Below are 22,898 nucleotides of genomic sequence, written 5' to 3'. Positions count from 1 at the left end.
CTTTCTTTTTTCTTTCTCTTGTCCTTCCTCCTTCCTTCTTTTCTTTCTCTTTTTTCTCTTTCTCTTTTTGTTTCTCTCCTTCCTTTTCTTTCTCTCCTTCTTTCTCTCCTTCCTTCCTTCCTTCCTTCCTTCCTTCCTTCCTTCCTTCCTTCCTTCCTTCCTTCCTTCCTGCCTTCCTGCCTTCCTTCCCATAATTAAACAGACCTGTCTGCCTCAGAGATCCCCAGGTAGGAAAAAGGGAGGCTATATAAAATGACTCTACAACTCTTAGAAACCATTTTGGTTACTTTCAGCCAGGCTTTACTCCAGCTGGGTCAAATTCTGATGGAGAATAGAAGCTGGAGACAAAGAAGAGTGTGCTGGGGTGGGGTTCGCTTTCACTGACCCACAGGGAAAGGGTGGGAGTCAGAATTCTCCTTTCCAACCCTGCCGGTCACTTTACCAAAGAGAAGTTTGATACTTGGGACTATTTGCTGGGGCTTTACTTCTACCTAGTCTAAGACTTTGTTAGGTCAAGAGGGGTCTGACAGTGTCTTTTTATCAGTGACAGCGGGAGAGGAATCAGGCTGCACGATTCACACACTCTTAGCGTGCATTCAGACCATACAGACTTAAACTGGGAAACCTCCCACCAGCCAAACGAAATGATTAGACGGATTTTTTTTTCTCTCGGATTCCACATGAGGAATCTGCATGCAAGCCGAAGCAAAACAAGAGCCCCACTCCTTAGGAACCAGCCTGCTCAGGCAGAAACAGGAATAAACCAGCACAGGAATAACTGATTCATTAGAGGGGGAAAAAATTCAGCTACTTCCAGTTGTGGTGTGCGAGCCTAGGGGCAGCTTTTCTCGGAGCTATCAAAAGATATTTTCCAAGACTCCATCTCACTTTCACAGGATCCTGGACCTTGAAAGGAAGCAGACTTGTTGGACTCCTCCCCCAGATTTGTATGTTCCCTTTTCTGGCCAAATTGCACAATAGCTGTTCTGGTGAAAAGACCACTTGTTGCTTATAGCAAGCCAGTAAAAGCATGCTAAAGTAATACAGAAGACACAGACATACACATGGTCATAGGGAGACTCCTTTAATTTGTAGTGGGTATGCTCTGTCTGGGCTCACTAGCCCAGAGTCATCCTCCTCAGGGTTCTAGGGAAAGAAACAAGCACTTATTAAGTGCCTACTATGTGCTACATTGTGCTAAGCACTTAAATATCTCATTTGATTCTCACAACCACCCTGGGAAGTAGGTGCTATTATCCCCATTTTACAGATGAGGAAACTGAGGCAGACAGAAGTTAAGTGACTTGTCCAGGGTCACACAGCTAGTGAGAGTCTGAGGCTAGATTTGAACTCAGGACTTCCTGACTCCAGGTCCAACACTCTATCTGCTATGACTACTTTAGAAGTACTCCTGAAGGCTTGGGTTTTTATAATATTGTTAAGTCAAATCCCCATGCTGGGTGTCTTTTCCCCCTCCCCCCTTATTATTACCGCAGACTAAAACTTCAGTTCCATTTAGCCAATTAACGTCAATCAGACTTTACAAAGGGATTTTTACTCTGAAGATACAGCAAAAAGGGAAATGGAAATATAAAGCATAAACTTTCCCCCCCTTTCCCTTCCCCTAACACCTCTGTAGAACTCTGCTCTATACCACCTTGGTCTCTGGAGACAGTGGGCTCAGAATTTAGAAGTTGCTACATGGTATTGGTCCCACCAAGTTCACATCCAAATGTGGACTCACTTCCAGATGAGTTCTTGTCTCAGCTATAGTTGGGCTGGGTCCCAATTGTCCCTACTCCACCCCAGGGCAACAGTTTTAAAATTGGCTGCAAAATGTGGCATCAATTTGACTCCCAGACTCTTACACTTCTGAACTCCTGGCTTCCCACAGTCCTGGACTTCTGGGAGCTCATTTTTCTGACTTTTTGAAACTCCTAAGTTCATCCTTTGCCAAAACTGAAAGGACAAGTGCCAAGAAAGACAAATATTCAGTTTTGTTCAACTCATATTCAAGGGTTACATATTGGCTTCAGATGGGGAGAAGGTTTGAGGCTTCTCCCCTTACAGAAATCTCTATTACTGGATATCATTAGCAGAAAAAAGTCTGCTAAGAGGAGAGATTCAATCAAGAAGAAAGGCCCAACCAAGAAAGCCAGGTGGAGCCACTCAAGAAACTCCTATCCACCAAACAGCTGAACAGAAGCGGTTGTAGAATATTTTTATGCATGCTCTAAACTCATTTCATGTCACTATGACTCTCCTGGAACCAGGATCCCCAACCTCTTCCACATAGGGAATTGAATCAGCTCAACTCTCTGTGCAGCCTACTGAAGACTGGACTTATCAGCCAGGTCCCTGCTATGAATGTGTCAATGAAAAAGCATTTATTTAGCACTATGGGTAAAGTGTCATGATGCTAAGTGCTGGAGAGACAAAGAGAAAAAAACAATAGTTCCTACTTCCAAGGGGCTTAAATTCTGATGAATTAGAGAAGCAAGATGAAAATCAGGCTGTGAGAGGGCTGAGCTCAATTGACTAAGTCACTACAGTTCTCTATGGTTTAGTTTACTCATTTATAAAATGAGTGGATTTGGAGCAGCTAGGTGGAGCAGTGAGTAGAGCACTGGCCCTGTAATCAGGAGGACCTGAATTCAAATGTGCCCTCAGACACTTGACACACTTACTAGCTGTCTGACCTTGGGCAAGTCACTTAACCCCAATTGCCTTGCCTTCCCCCCTCCAAAAAACAAACAAAAAAATGAGGGGCCTTGACTAGCTCACCACCAAATTCCTTCTAGGATCCACAGAAAAGGGAAACTACTTAAAAAAATAGAAATTTAGCAGTGAAGGGGAGAAGAAATAAAAAAAAATACCAGTTTGATGGAATAATGGGATTAAGTAATAAAGTAAAAAATAAAGCTTAAGTAAAAATATCATGTTTAAGGAAATATCATGTTTCTAGAGTTGGTGTAGAGGAAGAGAAAGAGATAAGATAAGAGAGAAGGGATGGTAGATAGAACAAGGTCCTGGAGGAGAGGGAAGGGGAATGAGCACACACAGAAGAACTAATTTTGTCAAGGAGGAGAAGTTGGAAGAGGATGAGAGATGAAATATTTCATGATGGAAGGGTTTGATAATCTCTTGAAAGTAAGAAGTGAGGTTATCCAGTTAGAGAGAAGAAGGGTGGTGTAGAACTGGGGATTTGAAGAGGTTTGAATAACTACCATATATAGGTGGTTCCAGTTAACAGTTCCATCCATTTACTTTGTTAAATTATTTCATCTTGCTCAGATATCCCTAGGAAACTTTAAAAAAAAGCCATGTGTTTAAATGTATATTAAAACTAGTGAACGAATAATTCTCAGCCCATTTTTTTTTGTCTGGGCCTTCCTGAGGCAGCTGCCTAATAATGTCAGTATAGTGACTGGTACAATGGTTCCCAAGGATAGCCCTAGTGGGAATTTTTCAGAAAGTGATGGGGGAGAAGAGGAAAGAGCTTGAGGTCATTTTGGAAGATGTCACTTTGAGGGAGGGGAAAGCCAGTGTGGGGTGCATTTGGTAGGAAAAATAAAAAGGCATAGAAATCTTGTAGGGGAGGGGAGACAGGGCTCCAGGATGTGGGCAAGAAGGGGGAAGAGGAGGGAGGGCATAAAAACCAAATTTTGTCCAATTTCTAATTTTTTCTCGTGTTGATCTTATAGCTTTTCAGAGAAGTTAATTTATCTTCCTTTTAACTCTTGTCTGGCCCTGTTTTCCTCTACCTGTCAAGGCAAAGGACATAAGAATTGACCTGGGCTCATCGATACAGTGCTTTAAGCATTTTTGTGCAATTATCTCATTTGATCGTCATGACTACCTTGTGAGGCAAGTACTCCAGGTAAGGTCTAGATAGTGGTCCTTAAGCCTTTCTATTCAGATTCTCTGAAATTATTTTAATTAATTAATTAATATTTATTCATTTTATGTTTTAATTTTATTTTAGTGCCTAATAACAAACACCATAAGGTACATTAAAAATTGGGTTGTTCAGTGTTGGTTGTAGCAGTTTGAGAAATACTGAACTGGAAGAGGTCCCTTCCAGTTCTAAGCGTATGATCTTATGAATTCTTATCCCTATTTCCAGGGAAACAGTGTGGAGGTAGTGGGAAGATCACTGCATTTGGAGCCAGGAGACCTTCCCCTTCGTATAGTTGCTAGCTTTGTGTCCATTGGCAGGTGATAATGATGGTGATGATGATCACTGAAATTTATAATTTACTTTACATACATTATCTCATTTCATCTTTGAGCCTGTTTTCTCCTTTATGAAGTGAGCCTAATAATACTGGAGTGCCAAACTCATAGGGCTGTTGTGAGTCTGAAATGTGATACTGTGTATGAAGGGCTTGGCAAACCCTAACTAGCTATATAAATGTCAGCTATAATTTTATAGATTAAGAAGAAGGCACAAAGAGCCTTGCCCAGAAATCACAGAGCTTGAATAGATCAGAGACAATATTTGAACTCAGATCTCTGCTGAGCCTAACACTCTACTTTACAGAATGGGCCCAGGATCAGTTATGTATAGTAAAATTGATTATGTTGTAGGGTATTTTCTGCCAGTATTTTCTGAACCAAGAATAGTTGAGAGGTAGTTACACTGGTGTCTATTTTAGGACATACTCCCTGGGAATGCTGAGGGTTTGCTGTACCAAAATTTTCATGAGGAATTCTGCTACTTAAAGACTTTCGAGGTCCATTTCTGAATAAAATATTTCAAGACATACAGAGTTTTCAATCCATGCTCAAACCTCAGCCAACATTATCTACAATGTTTAGCGTAGTACCTAGCACACAGTAGGTACTTAAATATTTATTGACTTACTGATTGATAATGGCCTTATTACTACTCAAATACTTTGCCCAATCATGAGATCCTTAAAAAGTTTTTATTTTTAGAGTCAAAAAAGAATTCTGTGTCTTCAAGGTCACTGTTTTGTTAGAAATAGGAAAGAATGTATAAAGACAGAAGCAAGTATCGGGAGGTATTCTGATGGCCTACTGCATTTTGGAGAAAGAAAGGTAATGAAACAAGGAGGACATGAAGGAGCAGGCAAAGGGAGTTCAGTGTGAGTAGCGATGATGCCATAGTGGAGATGGTTAAGCGTTTCATTATAATCTGGTCAAATTACACCTTTTGGACCAAGATCATCATTAAAGACACTTTATCTTAGAGAAATTTTAGCCTAGTTAGGGGCATCATTATGGGAGACTAAGGAAAATGATAGTAATTCAGATGAAAACTAAGGGAGGAGTCAAATTAGGATACATGCTTGTGCTTCCACTTCTGGCCAGGGAGAAAAGGTCACTGGCAGAATGAATCCACCCAAGGTGAGTGGCTAGAAGCAAATTCCAGCAACAGCCCCAAGTATACACAACACGTTTTCTTGGTTTTTAGGGATCCCACGTAGTCTCACAGTTGGGCTCACATAATGCTATCACAGAGCATTGGTTTGTTTGTTTTTTGGTTGCATCTCACTCCGCTTATCACATTTAATCACTGTGTTAGGACATTTCAGCCAGTAACATTTTGTTCCCATTAGACCATTCAGTGAAAAAATCTCAGCAAACTTTCCTATGTGCATCTTCCTATAGAGTGTCCTTGGGAGGGAGATGGGGGCTGGGGTAAAAAATGGCCCATTTCTTGCAGCTATGTCTTTTCTCTCAACCCCATGCTCCATGTTAATCTTTGAAATATCACTCTGCACATATATCACTCTTCCACAGCTTACTAGGAGAAGAGAGGAAGAAGAGCAAGAAGTAGGTATCTATTTCTTACCATATTTTATAATATTCAACAGAGGGGAGTTGAATCATGGCAAAATAAAATATGGCTTCCCATTTGGATTTCATTTTGATTCCTCAGAAGTAATCATTGGGTGGGGGCGGGGGAGAGGCACAGCCAAGATGGTGGAGTAAAAGCAGGGACTTGCTTGAGTTCTCCCCCAGACCCCTCCAAATACCTGTAAAAAATGAATCTAAAGAAATTCTAGAGCCACAGAACCCACAAAACAATAGAACAAAACAAAGCTCCAGCCCAAGACAACCTGGAAGGCCAATAGGAAGGGTCTATCGTGCAGGGCTGGGAGCGGAGCACAGTCCAGTGTGGGCCATGATGGCACAGACAATGGCCAGAACAGGGCGCAGGGCACTGAATCACTGGCAGCTGTGGTGGTTTCCAGACTTCTCAACCTACAAACACCAAAGACAAAGTAGAAGGTCCTTGGGGAAACTCTGCCAGACCTGGGTAAGAGAAAAGCGTGGTCTGGTCCCAGTCCCAGGGCAGTGGATGTGGTAGTGGCAGTGGTGGCAGCAGCAGTGGCTGCTTCTGGGGCTCCAGGCTCACAGACAGTGGGGGGATCAAGCAGCTGATCAGAGGGGGATTGCAGGGATCTCTTTGATGTCATTGAGGTGGGATTCTCTTGCTTTGCCCTGCTTAGATACGAGTTGCAGTCCTAGGTGATAGTCCTGGGGTGAGGAGGAGTGCTGGTGTGGCAGAGCTTGTGGCGGCTGTGGAGAGAGAGTCCTCCTGGTAGTTACACAGCAGAAAAGAGTACTTGAGATCACTCACAGACCAGAGCACAGGACAGGAGAGGAGTAAACACCTCTCATTGGATTATACCACCTCAGAGGAACTAAAAATTTACAGGTGCTTAGAAGTATCTGTGACAACAGCTGTGCAAAATCTCTGAAACTTGGGACAGAGCACTCTCTACTCTGGAAGCAGAGTCCTACCTTGACAAAGAGCTCAAAATTGAAATAATTGGCTGGGAAAATGAGCAAACAGTGTGAAAAAATCAAACTATAGAATCTTACTTTGGTGACAAAGAAGATCAAAACATAGAACCAGAAGAAGACAACAAAGTCAAAGCTCCTACATCCAAAGCCCCAAGAAACATATGAATTGGTATCAGGCCATGGAAGAGCTCAAAAAGGATTTTGAAAATCAAGTAAGAGAAATATAGGAAAAATTGGGAAGAGAAATGAGAGTGATGCAAGAAAATAATGAAAAATGAGTCAACAGCTTGCTAAGGGAAACTCCCCAAAATACTGAAGAAAATAACACCTTAAAAATAGACTAACCTAAATGGCAAAAGAGGTCCAAAAAGCCAGTGAGAAGAAGAATGACTTAAAAAGTAGAGTTGACCAAATGGAAAAGGAGGTCCAAAAGACCACTGAAGAAAATGCCACCTTAAAATTAGAATGGATCAAATGGAAGCTAAAGACTTTATGAGAAATCAAGAAATTATAAAACAGAACCAAAAGAATGAAAAAATAGAAGACAATGTGAAATATCTCATTGGAAAAACCACTGACCTAGAAAATAGATCCAGGAGAGAGAATTTAAAAATTATTGGACTACCTGAAAGCCATGATCAATAAAAGAGCCTAGACATCATCTTTCAAGACATTATCAAGGAAAACTGCCCTGATGTTCTAGAACCAGAGGGTAAAATAGAAATTGAAAGAATCCACCAATCACCTCTTGAAAAAGATCCCAAAAAGAAAGCTCCTAGGAATATTGTAGCCAAATTCCAGAGTTCTCAGGTCAAGAAGAAAACATTTAAGCAGCCAGAAAGAAATAATATGAGTACTGTGGAAACACAATTAGGATAACACAGGATCTAGCAGCTTCTACATTAAGGGATCCAAAGGCTTAGAATATGATATTCCAGAGGTCAAAGGATCTAGGATTAAAACCAAGAATCACCTACCCAGCAAAGCTGAGTATAATACTTCAGGGGAAAAAATGGATATTAAATGAAATAGAAGACTTTCAAGCATTCTTGATGAAAAGACCAGAGCTGAACAGGAAATTTGACTTTCAAACACAAGAATCAAGAGATGTATGAAAAGATAAATGTGAAAGAGAAATCATAAGGGACTTAATAAAGTTGAACTGTTTACATTCTTACATGGAAAGATGATATTTATAACTCATGAGACCTTTCTCAGTATTAGGGTAGTTGAAGGGAATGTATATCTACATATCTATATCTATATCTATATCTATATCTATATCTATATCTATATCTATATATATCACATATATGCACACACACATATATGGAGAGAGAGAGAGAGAGAGAGGAGAGAGAGAGAGAGAGAGAGAGAGAGAGAGAGAGAGAGAGACAGCGCAAGTGCACAAGGTGAGTTGAATATGAAGGGATGATATACAAAAAATAAAATTAAGGGAGGAATTGAGAGAGGAATATATTGGGAGAAGGACAAAGGACATGATAGAATAGGGTAAATTATCTCACATAAAAGAGTCAAGAAAAAGCTGCTACAATGGAGGGGAAGAGGGGGAAGGTGAAAGGGAATGAGTCAACCTTATCCTCATTGGATTTGGCTTATGGAGGGAATAACATACACATTCAATTGGTTATCATACCCTACAGGAAAAGGGAGGAAGGGGATGGGGGGGTGGTGATGGAAGGGAGGGCAGATTGGGGGAGTGGGTAGTCAGAAGCAAACACTTTTGAAAAGGAACAGGGTCAAAGGAGAAAATAGAATAAATGGGGGGCAGGATAGGATGGAGGGAAATATAGTTAGTCTTTCACAATATGACTATTATAGAAATGCTTTGCATAACTACACATGTATAACCTATATTGAATTGCTTACCTTCTCAATAAGGGTGGGAGGGTAGGGAAGAGGGGAGAGAATCTGGAATTCAGTTTTAAAAGCAGAGGTTAAAAATTGTTTTTACATGTAACTGGGAAATAAGATATGCAGGCAATGGGGTATAGAAATCTGTCTTGGCCTACAAGAAGTAAGGGGGATGGGGTTAAAAGGGGTGGGGTGATAGAAGGGAGAGCACACTAGGGTAAGGGGTAATCAGAATGTATGCCATCTTTGGATGGGGGGGTAGGGGAGATATGGGGAGAGAATTTAGAATTCAAAATCTTGTGGAAATGAATATTGAAAACTAAAAATAAATAAATTAATTAAAAAAGAAGCAATCAGTGGCTAATACTTCCAGATAGGAGTGTGTTAAGTGTAGGTGGAATAGGGCAGCCATCTATGTGGCACAAAGTGGGAAATGATAGAGAACTCCTCCCTGCCCAACTCTCCAAGCAAAAATATTTTCATCATTGGCGTGTTTCAGTGCCAGAAATTCCTAACATTCACAGTATTCCTTCAAAACAAAACAAAACATTTCATTTGAGCCAAAGCTTTTATTAGAGGCGGCATAATATAATGAAAAGAACACTATATAGAGAATCAGGAGGCCTGGGTTCTAAGCTTGGTCCTGCTAATAAATTGGCTGTATGAACTTAGGTAAGTCATTTCTCCTCCATGAACCTCAGTTTTTTCTTCTGTAAAATTCAGGAGTTTGAGTAGAAGATTTCTAAAGTGCCTGCCAGCTCCAGCTTACTGGCCAGCGTATTATAATAAGACTTTTTTTCTGATTGATCCAGTGTTACTCATTATTACTTAGCTAAGAGTAGGATCCCCAGGGAGACTTGGAAGAGACATTTTCTTTGACATTTCCCATTTTCATTGGGCAGAGAGTCTTAGGAGTTTGGTGCTGCTGTCCTGGCCAGGGGGATGTGGAAGTGGTGAAGATAGTATTGGGTGGGTACAAACCTGAGAAAAGATGATAGCACTAGGTATCTGGAGGACAAGGTGGGAGAATATGACTGACTTTGCCTATGTCATAACTTTTCCTGCTTCCGTATATCCTCATGAGTAAAGATTTGGCTGTTGCTTAGTTTTCCATGGAAAACTAAGGTGAGTAAAACAGTAATAGTTGGGGTTTATACGGGGCTTCCTCAAAATCTTAGGAACATTTTAGAGTGTAATAGCTTAAAGCTTTAATAACTTAAAACTGCCCTAAGACTTTTGGGAAATGCTATATATTACTTTAAGGTTTGCAATGTGTTTTTTTCAAACATATCTTTTTCTTCACAACTCTGTGATGTAGCGATTGAAAAGACTTTTTTCCCCAAATTACAGACAAGGCAACAGAGAATGAAGTGACTTGTTAACACAGTTGTTAAGTGTTGGAGGTAAGATTTGAATCCAGGTCTCTTCTGACTCTAATGCCAGCTTTCTTATCACCATACCACAGTGCCTATGATAATTATGATGATGAAGATAGTTTATATTTATACAACACTTTACAGTTACAAAGATGGTATGGAGGGTTTGCGAATATAAGCTCCCTGAGAGAATTGAATTTTTGTCTATATTCTCGGAACATATTAGGTGTGTAAATACTTGTTGATTGATTGATCTTCATAGGGAGTGGATTGCAAAGTTATGGTAATAGAGAGATTTCTATATATTACCTCATTTGAGATTTGTGGCACCTAGATCATGCCGTGAATAGTGCTCTGGGCCTGGAGTTGGGGAGACTTAAGTACAAGTGCAACTTTAGACACTTACTAGCTGTATGACCCAGTTTTCTCATCTCTGAAATGGTGTTAATAATAGCACCCATATCTTAATGAGTTTAAATCTGGCCTTAGACGCTTACTAGCTGTGTGACCCTGAGCAAGTCACTTAACCCTTGTTCGCCTCAGTTTCCTCATCTATAAAATGAGCTGGAGAAGGAAATAGCTAACCACTCCAGTATCTTTGCCAAGAATACCCCAAATGGGGTCACAAAGAGTGGGATACAACAGAAAAATAACTGGACAATGACAATACATAGCACTTTAGACTTCCAAAGCACTTTACAAATATTATCTCATTTGATTTTTACGACAAACCTAGGATGTGGGTTGACCTTGGGGGTACAGTCAGTCTGTACCAGAATGAGAAACTGTGCAGCTGGGGCTCTTGTAGATAATCAGACCATCCTATCTTCATAGTCTAGCAATTATCAAGGGAAAAGAATGTTGCTTTTGCCATTGCCTTTCTCCTCCCCTCCAGGAGGGGATTAGTTCTTCCCTGCCCCCCCGCCCCCCGCTCCCATGATTTCCCCTTTTCCTATAACTTAAGTACCTAAGGCCTTGCTTGCACTGCTGGGCTCCTTGGTATAAGGAGTTCCCACATGCACGTGCCTTTCTCTTGTAATAAATACAGTTTTCAAGCATGTTTCATGAAGTTGTGATTTCTGGTTGACAGCTAAATTGGTGTCAGAAGTGGGATTTCTGGTTGACGACTGCCTAAGGCAACTAGGGGAGCCCATCTAGCAGAATGGAAATCCTTTGAAGGCATAGACTGTATCTTGTTTGTGCATTGTTCTTGGACTTACTCTTTCTCTGATTAGATTGTGAGCTCCTTGAGAGCATGGGCTGGGTATTTTTTTGTCTTTTTGTACCCCCAGAATTTAGCAAAGTGCCTGGTGAGTAGTTGGCTCTTGATGGATGCTTGTTGACTTCATTTGGCAGTTTTTGTTTTTGTGTTTCCATCACTATGCACAGAACTTGCACCATGATAGATACTAAATAAATTCTTGTTGAGTTGAGGAAAATCCTTTTTTACTCTGGGCTTTCTATGAAAAACTACTGAGTCAGAGTCATCTTAGTACCTTTAGCAAAATGCCAAATTCAACAAACATTAAATGCCTACTAGATATAAGACACTGAGTTAGGAATCCTAATAGTCTATGATCTCAATATTTCATAGATTGTTTGAAAATCCAACTTAGTGACCTTCCCTTTCTCTCCATTCTCCACAGTTCCATTGTCTATTCTATTGAAGTACTGCTTAGTGGTAGAGAAAGCAAGAGGTACATGGTGAAAGGCCAACTTCCATCTAGCTACCACCAGGGCTTGATATTCCAAACCATTAGAAACATTCCTTTGGGTTAAAGTGTCATTTCCAGAAAGCTCCTCTTTAAGCACAAATATGTTGGACTTAAAATTAAGATGATGATGCGAAAGGTCATAGAGAAGCTGAGGAAATATCAGAAAAAACCCTAGGAAAGACCAATGAAAAAGAAAATCAAAAAAGAGAGGTGAGATCCTCCATCCAATTCAGAATTGCATAAAAAGAGTTGGAAGCTGGACAAGGTATGTCAACAGGTGTCATTGCAGAAGTAGGTGGAAGCTTAAATAGGTAAATAGGAAAGATTGAAGTTGGGAGAGGCAGAGAGCAGGGTCTTGCTAGGAAAGCCAGTGTGAGCCTTGGTAACTGGGTAGAAAGCAGAGCTTGGGAGGATAGTTGAACCATAGAAGCTAACACAACTACAAATGGACCTAAAGTCAGCCAAGGCTCTGAACAAGGGGGCTGCAAACCAATGTAAGCTCTAGTAATCAGAAACTGGAGACTGGGTTTCTGGCCCAGACCTGTAAAAGGGACAGAACCAGCACCACAGATCACTTCACAGAGATACAGAGACAAGATGCATTGGGAAACATGGGAGAAAGCAGGGCTGATTCAGCACTTGGTGCCAACTTCTGGGTGGTTGTGCAAAAGGCCTGAGACTAACATCATCTCCAATATCTCATTGGAGCTTGTCAGTTCCATAGTAGGAGATGAAACCAATCTCCAATTTGGAGTCTTGCAGAAGGCAATGGAATCCTGTCAAAGCTAGAACCCGTTCTAGATAACCAGGAGACCAAGACAGAAGGCAAGCGTAGAACAAAAGAGAAGTCAAGTGTAGAACAAGACAGGAGGCAAGTGTAAACCATACATATTCTCTGAGTCCTTATCCCGACTCTTAAGGTTAATGTTAAGGTGCATGCCTAGAGCATAGATGCTAAACCTCCTTTTTAGGTCTCTAGGCATAATCCTGAGAGGTTGATTCAAGTCCCATTGGCTTGAATCCCTGGTTCCCAAACTGGGCTACTATTTTATAATGATTCATAGGGCATAATGAAATTTCCTCAAACAACAATAATAGACTTCCTGTCCTATGCTTATTACTTTTGCAAAGGATACCTTTTTTAAATGGGGCAGGGGGAGGAGATTGATGGGTAGAGGTAGGATGGTGATACTGATAATTTTTTAAATGAAGGAAAAAGTATCAATGAATCATTAAAGAAAATAAAGAGGCCAGGAGAAGGGTCAGGAGGGACACAAGCTGTTAAGTACTGGGAAAACCATGTAAAATTTGAAATATGTATTAAAAAATACACCTCACAGTTTCATATGAAGTCCTCTTTTCATGTTCTTCTTTATATGAAGAAATGTTCATACATGTTAGAGTTTGTCAAATTCATAATATTTTTTATTTGAGTGAATTTAGTTTTTTAAAAAAGTGATAGTGTGACTCTGTGCCTACCCATTACAGAAACCATTCAAGATTAAAAAAAGTCATGTTCACTGGAGTGGCCAAGTCTGGAAGTGATAACAGATCTGTCTAAAGTGGTAGCACTTGTGAATATTAATATCTCCAAATCAAAAGCAGGCATTCCTTCCTCCCTGCTAGTTGCTTCCTCAGCTAAGAGCATTAGCAGATTTTGTTGTTCAATTGTTTCAGTCACGTCTGACTCTCCATGACCCTATTTGAGGTTTTGTTGGCAAAGACACTGGAGTGGGTTGCCATTTTCTTCTCCAGCCATTTTACAGATGAAGAAACTGAAGCAAACAGGATTAAATGACTTGCCCAGGTTCACACAGCTAGTAAGTGTCTGAGGTCACATTTGAACTCAGGAAGATGAATCTTCTTAACTCACTGTGCCACCTAGCTGCCGCATTAGTAGATTAGCTTCTTTGTTAATCTGGCGGGTGTTCTGAAAACAACTTACATGATGACAGGGCTAGAATGCTTATCAATCTGAAGATGATACAAAGCTAGAAAGGATGGTCAGAATGTTGGATGACAGAAACAAAGCCTTGGGGAAATGATTAAGTATTTTAAGGCTAATATATACAAGAGGGATTGTACTTATTCTCCTTGACTCCCTAGTGCAGAACTAGACCAATGGGTGGAAATGACAGAAAAGTAGACTGAAGTTCAGTACATGGCAAAAAACCCAAACTACTTCTAATAAGAGAAGCTATCCAAAAGTGAAATCAGTGGCTTCATGAGTTCCTAGTCTTTGGATGTCTTTAAGTGGATGGCACCAGGAATCTTATAAAGGGTATTTGCAATTTAGCTGTGGGTTGAACTAGGTAGTTTCTAAAGTTTCTTTTTTGTTTGTTTTTTGGAGGGGGGAAGGCAGGGCAAGTGGCATTAAGTGACTTGTCCAAGGTCACACAGCTACTAAGTGTGTCAAGTGTTTGAGGCTGCATTTGAACTGAGGTCCTCCTGACTCCAGGGCTGGTGCTCTACTCGCTGTACCACCTAGCTGCCCAGGTTTTTAAGATTTCTTGCAACTCTGAGGCTCTATGATTCTGTGCTTATACAAGTTAGAGGAATTTTTATCTAAAGGAATCCGATAGTTCCTCTTTTTGTAATAATTACTTGCTTCATGCATTTGTGTTTTTAATGTATAGGTTTTCTTCAGTGTAGAGTCCAGGTATATCAATTATCCTTCTCTTGATTTCTAAATGCCCATCAATTTCATGGCACCCTTTTATTTATAGACTTGAATATTAAAAAGTTGGTTGAAAAGTTTTTCAGAGCTGGTGTTCTAAAGAGATGCCAATGGACATATGGGAAGGAAACCAATTTTGAGATTTCTTTTAATCATTTCATGTCACTAGATCTTACAGTTTTAACTATTGGGGGGAATAAAGGTGTTTTCATTTGGGTCACTGATTTTTCTGCTTCGTTGTTGCTGTCGTCTTCAGTACTGAGATCTTCAGAAGATAACTGAAAATCTTTGAGCTCTGGGCCTAGAGTAGAGGAGAATCCCAGGTACTCCATCTGGGTATTTACGGGCAGGTCCCAAGGCAGCATCAGTCTTCTCATGTCCTAGAAAGGAGAAAATGGTCATGATTCTCCAGCTGGAACAATTACCTGGGAAAAAGTCCAGGCAGCCTCTCCCCAGGAACACTGTGATATGTGACTTCTGACAGTAAAGGGCTTCTGTACCTGAAGAAAGCAGAAAGCCATATGCCCACAGGCTCAAGTTTTATAGCCTATCAAAATTCTCATGTACTCATTTTAAAGGCTTGCCTAATTTTATTCAGTCCTATAACAGTGTGGGTTAAGAAGCTTTGAATACCAAATAAAGACTGTGTTAAAATTGGACAGATTGCCCAAGTTCTTTCATTTAATTGGAGTTTTGTGGTTTTTAACCCAACAACTAGATTAAAAGCTGGGTTAGAATCCAGCTTTGCTACTTACTCCCTGAGTTACCTTGGAAAATGTACTTTCTGGATTTCAGTTTCCTCATCTTTAAAACGAGGAGACTGGTGTGAGACCTTTCCAGTTTGAAATCCTATGAAACATTGGCTTGAAACAGATGAGGTTGAAATACACACACACACACACACATATATATATATATACACATATATGTATACATATATGTGTATATATATGTGTATATATATATATATGTATATATTAAATACAGACCTGTTTGTTGCTACAAGTTGGGGCTTGTAGCTCATCAGCATACGGGCAATATTCTTGCCTTGAAGGGGAAGTCAATTTATAGAACAGCACATCAGGATGATCAATACAATTAGATTTTGGTAGCCAGAGGGGAGTGGGAAACTACTTGACATGATGGGAGGGACAGAGGTTGGTCTTATCTAGTGATTAAAGACTGGGAAGCACCATCTAGTTCACAGTATTACTGACATGGTGGGAATTGTTCTAAGGTGATGAACTTCTGGGCAGTCATTGGAGTTAAGCTGGCAAAGGACGAGGTCATTTGGATAGTTTGCCCATTCCTCCACCTCTTTCCCTTACTAACATTATCCTGACTCATTTGCCCTAGGCACTCTATTGAACACCAAGGGCAACATTATTTTGCTGTCATCTGCTCCAGTCCCCAACCCGCTGGTGGTATATTCTTAGCCTCTACATCATTCTCTCTCCCTTTGATCCAGTCTCTGATGAAGGGGTGGCTCTTCTCCTTGTTAAGACCGGTGCCTCCGCTTGCACCCCTGATCCCCTCCTCTTTCATTAATCAGTCAATAAACAATCGTTTATTAAATTCTGACTATAAATCAGGACTTGAACTAAGCAATGGCAGCACAAAGGCAAAAATGAAATAGTCTCTTAAAAAGCTTATATTTTTGGGGGGAAGAAATCTATACCTATAAGTACGTAGAAAATATATACCAAAAATATTTAGTAATTTTTTTTTTTGCCGGGAGGCACTAGCACCTGGGGAATCAGGACAAGTCTCAAGTAAGAGGTGCTCTTCATCTTTGAGGAATAAGGTAAAGACATGGAGAAGGTAAATGGAGTTTTGTGTGGGAGGAACAAGAAAGCCAATTTGACTGGACTACGTAGTCTATGAAAGGGAGTAATGTGTAATAATCCTGAAAAAGTAGGTTGAAGTTGGGTTGTAAAGGGCATAAGATAACAAATAGAGGAGTTTGTATATGATACTAGAGGAAATTGGGAGCCAATGTAGTTTATTGAGCAAGGGACTGACATGGACAGATCTGTGATTTGGCAGCTATGTGGACAATGAATTAGAGAGGGGATAGATAAGGCAGAACAATCAATAAGGAAGATGTGGCAATATTGCAAGCACGATGTGATTCACACCTAAACTGGGGCGATGGCCATGTTAGAGAAAATTAATGAGACTTGGCAACTAATTGGTATGGAGGGTGAGGGAAAAGAGTTAAAGATGACTCTGAGGTTTTGACCCTTGGTGACGAAAAAGAGCAGTGCCCTTGATAGCGAAGTTCGGAAGAAGGATGGATTTGGGGGAAAGACGGTGAGTTTTTTCAGACACATTGAATTTAACATTGAGTTTGAAATGTCTGATAGAAAGTTGGTGATACGGTTCTGCAGTTCAAGAAAGAGATTAGTACAGGAGTCACACTGGAAGCTGATGAGGTTTTGATGAGAGTATAGAGAATAGGAGAGAACCTAGGACTGAACCTGAGGATATACTACAGGAGAGTAGAATATGGATGGAGATTAGCAAAGGGGACTGAGAAGGAACTCTCTCCTCTCATATTAAATGTCTCTTGTCTATTGTCTTTCACACAGCCTGAAAACCTTGCTATAGCCTTAAGCTATTATACTAAATTTCTTCTGCCTTTTATAGCAGTTAAAATTAAACTAGAAAAAGCTATCTACCCTTAATGCCTTTACTTCCTTTCTCTCACTCACTTCACAACGCTTTTCAATTTGGCTTCAGAATTCAACACTAGACCGAGATGGCTCCCTCCAAGTTGACCAGCCATCTTTTATTTGCTAAATCAGATGGCCTTTTTGATCTCTCTAAATCTTTTGATACTGTTAACCACCCTTTCCTCTCTCTTCATACTTGGCTTTCATAACACTGCTCCTGTCTGACAGTTCCTTCATGTGTACCATTACAGGCACTAGTTCCAGCCCCCTTTTTTAGACATATTTCACATGGCTACACAGCATGTATTCTATACTACAGGAAATGGCCTACCTGCTCTTTGCCAAACTAGGAATTCCATCTCTTGCCTCTATGCTTTTGCAAAGTCTTGGAATGTACTCCTTCCTCACCTTCACGTCTTGGAATCCTTCCTTACCTTCCTTCATATACCACCTCTTAGGGGAAACCTTTCCTCATCTACCTTGTCGTTACGCTTTATCTCCAATAATGTTCTTCCACATAGTGTGCATGTGCTATATCCTCCATGAGTTCTTTTGGGGAAAGGACTTATTTTGCTACGTTATGCTATATGTTATGTTATATCCAGAGCTTAGAACAATACCTGGTACATAGTAGGCATTTAATAAATGTTTATTGATTGTTATGTTTTTGTTTGTTTTTGTATCCCTAGCCACCCCCCGCCCCCCACCCAATATGCCTTCCACATAGCAGATGTTAATACATACTTGTTGATTTCATCCTTTTAAAAAGTGATGGGGTCAGGTAGGTGGTTTAGTGGATAGAGCACTAGCCCCATAGTTAGGTGGATCTGGATTCAAACATGGCCTCATATTTACTAGCTGTGTAACCCAGGGCAATTCACTTAACCTTGGTTACCTCAAAAAAATAGGGATGGTATGATATTATGCCTACCCATTCAAGAAAAAAAAGAGCATGCTCACTGGAGTGGCCAGGGCCTGGAAGGGAGAACAGATCTTTCCAAACTGGCAGCACTTGTGAACATTAATATCTCCAAATCGACACCGACGTTCTTTCCTCCCAGCTAGTCGCTTCCCCAGCTTTGAGTCCATATAGTGTTTAAAAGGACCCTGCCACACCAAGCAGAAAAGAAATGAACGAACATTCATACAGTTGTAACACATCGACAGAAAAAAATGAATGAATACGAAACAGTCTGGCTGCTCTCTGCTCCATTCCACAAGGCACTTCTTGAGTCCCATGCCCTGTACTTGATTCTCTTAGTATCCAGAAGTAGTAGTTGATTGAGATACCGTGGCCCATTTTACAGATGGGACATGGTATAAAGGAAATGGCATGCCTGGCTGGTAATAGGGAGACCAGAGTTATAATTCCAGCTTTGCCATTAATTTCTTATGCAACCTTGGAGAAGTTATTTCATCTTTTTAGGCTTCAATTTTCTCATCTGTAAAATGGGAGAAGGGAGTTGAACTAGAATGTCTCTAAGGCCTCACTTTGTTCTGATATTCTATGACTCTGTGAATAGAACAGAAGCTAAGTCTGGGATGGGTCCTGCAGGTGAGGGAGGAAAGAGATGACCTGATTTTGTAAACTTTAATGTGCTATGTAGATATGAATTATTATGATTGTTAGCCAACCTAAAGAGCCCAAAGTCTTATTTCACTACTTTTATGAAGAACAAAGGAGCTAAATATTCCCACTTTGGTTCTATAGGCAAAGAAACCTATGCACAAAATAGTCCCCTCAATTTCTGCTACCACTTCTAGAGTGTCACAGATGAGAATAAAGCAAAGTGGGAGATGGGGCTTGCCAAATGATTCCAGAAATCTGTCTCTATGATTAAGCTTGCTCTGTGAAACAAGCTTGCTCATTTATGTATGTAATGGCTGGATGAGAAGTACTCAATTACTCCTAAAGTCCCTTCCTGATTGAAAGTTAGTTATGATCCTATATTAGGAAGGCAGAATTTATGATTTCAAAGAGAATCTCATATGTGCCTAAAAGGTCCGGAACCGCAGGATATAAGGAATTCTCTAGGCAGAAGGCAGGAGAACTAAAGCATATATTTACACTCCACAGTAACAAGCCCACAAACCAGCGTCCCCATTTTGATATTTTCATCAAAAGCTTCCAGGCCCAATAAGTCCGCCTTACAAGGGTAATCAGAAGGCCACAGAGAAGCGAGATGGTATAAGGCAAAATCGTATACATGCTTCTCCTCTACGGTAAGAAGATTACCCACTAGCCTCTAGTCAGCTCTGCTACCGGCAGCTCAGCTTCGGCTGTAGGTGTCTCTGGCTCCAACCGGAAAAGGAAAGGAGGATCTTCAAGCTGTCCTCTCCCCTCTTATAGAGTTTTTGACATCATCAAGCGCCGCCTGAACGACCAGGGCCAATTGGTTCTTGACTTGGCCCCTCCCCCAGTGTAGACCACGTTAACACACCTCCCCTCAGCCAGCGCCACGACTCATCACACAGGAAGCTCTGGTCCTGCCCCGGAAGAGCAAGCCCCAGCGTCCAGGGAAGCTCAATGAGGCGAGCTGAGTCATTCAAAGAAAACAAAGTCCATTCTGGCTACAGATCCTATGAACTATTTGCCATGTTGCATAAGGATTGTCATATATATTAGTGGAGGAAGTACCCATAATGACAAAATTATGGACCACTGAGGTACAAGAGAAGTGGAAGAATCAGAACTTGAACCTTGTTCCTATGATTTTAAATCCACTATTCTTTCCAACTAAACTACCATGGAGAATTCACAGAACTTTCCTGGTAAAGCCCTCCTCAATGCAAAATGGAGGCAACATGGTGAAATAGATATTGGATTGGATTTAAAGGCAGAAGGCCTGGTTTCAAATCTCATCCTTGCTATTTTCCAAGCTCTGTGACCTTGGACAAGTCATTTTCTCTCTGGAACTCAGTTTCCTCAGCTGTAAAATGAGATTGGACCTTTAAGGTCACTTTTAACCAATCATCTCATTGATACATGATTAGACCAAACCATCTAGAGTTCCACTGGGGAAAACCATAGTCTATCACAATTTAAGGCTTTTTCTGTGGAGTGAAGAAGGGAGAAATGCCCTTTATGTGTCTCTCCAGCCCTTTTTGTTCTGGTTTCGGAGATGAACAAAGTCATAGGATTTGAGAGTCAGAAGGGATTTTAGTGGCTATTTAGGCCACTAAACAAAAGGAACCCCATCTATTACATACTGGCAGATAGTCATCTTGGCTCTGCCCAACAATCTCTAAGGAGAGGGAAACTACTACCTCCCTAGGCAGTCCATTTTACTTTTGGAAAACTTGGATTGTTAGGAAGATTGTGCTGACATCAAGCCTAAACTGGTCTCTTTTCTTTTTCTTTCTTTTTTTAAACTTTTAAATTTATTTCGTCACATATTTCTAAAATAAAAGTAAACATTTTTAACATTATTTTTTTAAAAAATGTTGAGTTCTGAATTCTCTTCCTTCGTTTTACCCCTCTCCCACTCCTTGAGAAGACAAGAACTACAATATTGATTATATATGTGAAGTCATACAAAACATATTTCATATGATCCATATTGCAAAAGAAAACACACACACGAACAAGAAAAATAAAGTTTAAAAAAGTATGCTTCAATCTGTACTCAGAGTTCATCAATTCTCTTTCTGGAGGTAGGTCTTTTGGAATTATCTTGGATCATTGTCTCGATCAGAGTACCTAGGTTTTTCACAGTTGATCATGCTTACAATGTTACTGTGTACAATGCTCTCTTGGTTCTGCTCACTTCACTTTGTATCAGTTCAGATAAATCTTCCCAGGTTTTTCTGAAACCATCCTATTCACTATTTTTTAATAGCACAATAGTATTCCATCACAATTATATATCACAACTTGTTCAGCAAGCTCCCAATTGATGGGCATCCCCTCAATTTCTTATTTGGTCTCTTTTCTACTCATTGCTTCTGGTTCTTCCTTCTGAGGCCAAACAGAACAAGTCTAATCCATTATCCTTCAGTCCTTCAAAGACTTGAATACAATGATCATGTCCCTCCTTGAATCTTCTGTTCTCCAGGCTAAACATGCTCAGTTCCTTCACCATTTCTCATATGACATGGCTCAAGGTTCTTCATGATCCAGGTTACCTCTCTCTGGGCACCCTTCAGCTTATTGATGTCCTTGAATGGTGGCTCCCAAAACTGAACATGATACTCTAGATGGGGTCTAATGAGGACTGAGTACAGGTTGACTATCATTTCCTTATTCCTGGAAGTTATTGATCTCAATGCAGTCCCAGGTTGCATTAGCCCTTTCGACTATCTTATCACAATGCTGATTTTTGTCTTGATACACTCCATTGCATTTATTACTTTATTTCTAATATTCATTTAAAATTTTTTGAATTTAAAATTCTCTCTCTCCCTCTTGGCCACCCACTGAGAAAGGTAAACAGTGATATCAATTATTTATGTGAGTCATGCAAAACATATTTTCATATTAGCAGGAAAAAACAAACAACAAGATAAAGCAAGAAACAAAATGAAAAAAAGTGTGCTTCAATCTGCATTCAGAGTTCATCAGTTCTCTTTGGAGATGGATAGAATTTTTCATCATGGGTCCTTTGGAATTGTCTTCAAATCATTGTCTTGATCAGAGTAGCTAAATTTTTCCACATTTGATCTTCCTTATAATATTGCTATTACTGTGTATAATATTCTCCTGGTTCTGCTCACTTCACTCTTTGCATCCGTTCATTTTAGTGTTTCTAGGTTTTTCTGAAACTATCCTGCTCATCATTTCTTATGGCTCAATAGTATTACAACACAACCATTGACCCCAACATGTTCAGCCACTCTCTAATTCATGAGCAATTTCCAATTCTTTGCCACCACAAAAAGAGATGCTAGAAATATTTTTGAACATATAGGTCCCTTTTCCCTTTTCTATGATATTTTTGGGATGCAGACTTAATAGTGATATTTCTGGGTTACAGTTTTATAACCCATTTGGCATAATTCCAAATGTTCTCCAAAACAGTTGGTCCAGGTCACAAATCCATTGACAATTCCTTAGTGTCCTTATTTTTCCACATCTCCTTCAGCGTTTGTCATTTTTCTTTTCTGTCGTTAGCCAGTCTGATAGGCATGAGGTAGTACCTCAGAGATGTTTTAATTTGTGTTCCTCTAATCAATCATAATTTATAGGATTTTTTTCATGTGACTATAGATAGCATTGATTTCTTCTTCTGAAAGCTGTCTGTTCATATATTTTGACCGATTTACCTATTGAAGAATGTCTTTGATTTTTATAAATTTGGCTCAGTTCCCTAAATATTTGAGAAATGAAGCCTCTTTCAAAGAAATTTGCTGTGAAAATTATGAAACCAGAATCCAAAAATATGTTGTTTACAAGAAACATACTTGGAACACAAAGACACACAGAGTTTAAAAAGTTATTAATTGACTTAACTGGTTTCTTTGTTGATTCTGTAGAGTTCTCTAAGTATACCATTATCTGCAAAGCATAATAATTATGTTTCCTTAATGCCTAGTTTTATTCTTTTAATTTCTTTTTCTTGTTTTATTGTTATGGCTGGCATTTCTAGTATAATATTGAACAGTAATGGTGATAATGGACATTCTTGCCTCCCCCCTGATCTTATGGGGAAGGATTCTAGCTTCTCGTCATTATAGATAATGTTTGCTCTTGTTTTTGGATAGATACTACATATTAAGAAAGGCTCCGTTTATTCCTATGCATTCTAGTATTTTTAATAGGAATGGGTGTTGTATTTTGTAAAATGCTTTTTGTGCATCTGTT

General features: G+C 39.9%; 1 protein-coding gene across 1 annotated transcript in view; it reads right to left on the bottom strand.

Moving 5' to 3' along the window:
* Positions 1 to 14,554: 14,554 nt before the first annotated feature.
* LOC118848415 (WD repeat-containing protein on Y chromosome-like) overlaps positions 14,555 to 22,898 on the bottom strand; it is a 152,864-nt gene continuing 144,520 nt past the window's right edge. The window contains exons 22-23 of the mRNA XM_036757277.1: positions 18,059 to 18,205; positions 14,555 to 14,803 (exon numbers count right to left, since the gene is read on the bottom strand). Coding sequence (XP_036613172.1) covers positions 14,576 to 14,803; positions 18,059 to 18,205 — 375 coding nt within the window. The 3' untranslated portion in view covers positions 14,555 to 14,575. The remainder of the gene's footprint in view (positions 14,804 to 18,058; positions 18,206 to 22,898) is intronic.

The sequence above is a fragment of the Trichosurus vulpecula genome, chromosome 4 (genome assembly GCF_011100635.1).
Source record: "Trichosurus vulpecula isolate mTriVul1 chromosome 4, mTriVul1.pri, whole genome shotgun sequence".
In the NCBI taxonomy this organism is placed as follows: Eukaryota; Metazoa; Chordata; class Mammalia; order Diprotodontia; family Phalangeridae; genus Trichosurus; species Trichosurus vulpecula.
The sequence above is the reverse complement of the archived record's forward strand: the minus strand, read 5'-3'. Positions and strand labels throughout refer to the sequence as shown.